Source organism: Pteropus vampyrus, unplaced genomic scaffold (assembly GCF_000151845.1).
Source record: "Pteropus vampyrus isolate Shadow unplaced genomic scaffold, Pvam_2.0 Scaffold33, whole genome shotgun sequence".
Classification (NCBI taxonomy): Eukaryota; Metazoa; Chordata; class Mammalia; order Chiroptera; family Pteropodidae; genus Pteropus; species Pteropus vampyrus.
Genome location: NW_011888814.1, coordinates 9189549 through 9191053, shown reverse-complemented (window position 1 = coordinate 9191053; position 1505 = coordinate 9189549). Strand labels below are relative to the sequence as shown.

Sequence of the window (1505 nt, the reverse complement as noted above, 5' to 3'; positions counted from 1 at the left end):
ATATATATACTTTATATATATGTAAATGTGTATCTCCATATGTACACATGTACATATATTCACACTCGCACATACACACACATAAGTATACACACGTTTTCGCAGAAAGAAGTCCTGCCACAATTTGGCTTTTTTTGGGGACGGTGAAATTGACAACAGCCTCTTACTCCACCAATCCCAGAGAATCAAGAGTGGTGCTTTAAAAAACGCAGTTCCGAAATCCGCTGCCTTTCTTCCTTTTTAAAAAAAGGGTGAACGATACTTTCCTTTCGAAGTCGAGAGACTTAATTCCATTTGATTGCACCTCTGCAAACATGTAAAAAATTCTGAAGTAGACTAGAAAACGATGCCATGATATGGCTGCGTGTCACTCTTCCAACGTCACCACTTCCACAGCCTGGCCGTCCATGGTGACTGTGCTGTCTGATATCCTGGTGGTCACAGGGGCCATGGCCACCTGCACCGGCCCGTTGCCCTGGGCGAGGCTGGTCACCACCGTCTGGTACATGCTCACGGGGATCTGGACCAGCCCTGGGGAGACAAAGGGGACACTGTCGGTGGGGTCGGGCCGGGCCTTCCTGGTGCCGGCTGACAGGGCAACCGGCTCCAGTTCTTCAGGGGATCACTGCGGCCTCAGGTAATCGCGTACCCACTGTCCAGGCGCAAACACTGCCCTTTTCTCGTCCCATTTTATTTCTTTAAAATAGAGTCTCAGGAAAGAAAAGTTAGGAGAAACTGTGGAAACGTGCCCTGGAGCAGGGCCTCCCCAGCCTGTGGAGGGAGGGAGGACCCTGCCACCTCCACCTTTAGACGCAGAGCCCAGCAGGTGTGAATCACCCCCTCCCCCAAGCCCGTCCCTCCGTCCCTCAGACTGCCTTCTTCCTCCTCTAGGAAAGGCCGCCCTGAATTTTAATATTCTGCTACACTGACTTCTTCGACCTTCTTTCTGCCTATGTTCGAGTTTCCCCTAGCTTATAAAAACGTCCCCTCCTCAACCCTATCCTGTCTTTTGGCCACTGTCCTTCCACTCAGAGTCAGCTTATTCAAAAAAGCCTCGGTTGTTAGTTTTCTGTTTTCAGACTTCACAGACCCATAAAACCTTTAAATACATTTTGGAGCCAACATAAAAAAAAAAAGAAAAAAAAAAGACCCCAACTACCTCACTATTATTCACAGTAGAAAGGGTGGTTTAACACAAAGAAAGGAAGAAGCATGTAATCTCAGAAAAGTAACAGTCCTTCCTAAGAAGGGAAAAGTTGATAATTTAACATATTTAAAAAAGGGATTTCCAATTAAATACGGCAGAATAAGTGCACATATCAAACTCCTCTTCCTCCTAAAACTAAAATTACAATGCAGAGGTGAAAAAGTATATAAATGAGGGATAGTAACATATTTTTGGACGACACAAAGCACATGTAAAGTGAATCTGACTTATCAAAGCGGAAGCTGCAACAGTGCCCACAGAGGCTCAAGGACGGAGGCCTGGCCACTGGAGGAAGGGG

The 1505-nt window shown here is 46.5% G+C and overlaps 1 protein-coding gene across 11 annotated transcripts in view; it reads right to left on the bottom strand.

Annotated features, from left to right (window-relative positions):
* NRF1 (nuclear respiratory factor 1) overlaps nucleotides 1-1505 on the bottom strand; it is a 138768-nt gene that overhangs the window by 9881 nt on the left and 127382 nt on the right. For 3 of the 11 annotated variants that reach the window (XM_011357213.2, XM_011357220.2, XM_023528938.1), the window contains one exon: nucleotides 97-531. The exons of the other annotated variants lie outside the window; for them this stretch is intronic. In XM_011357213.2, the coding sequence (XP_011355515.1) occupies nucleotides 368-531 (164 nt within the window). In that variant the 3' untranslated portion in view covers nucleotides 97-367. Of the gene's footprint in view, nucleotides 1-96; nucleotides 532-1505 lie in introns of those variants that run through there. 11 annotated transcript variants of the gene reach the window in all.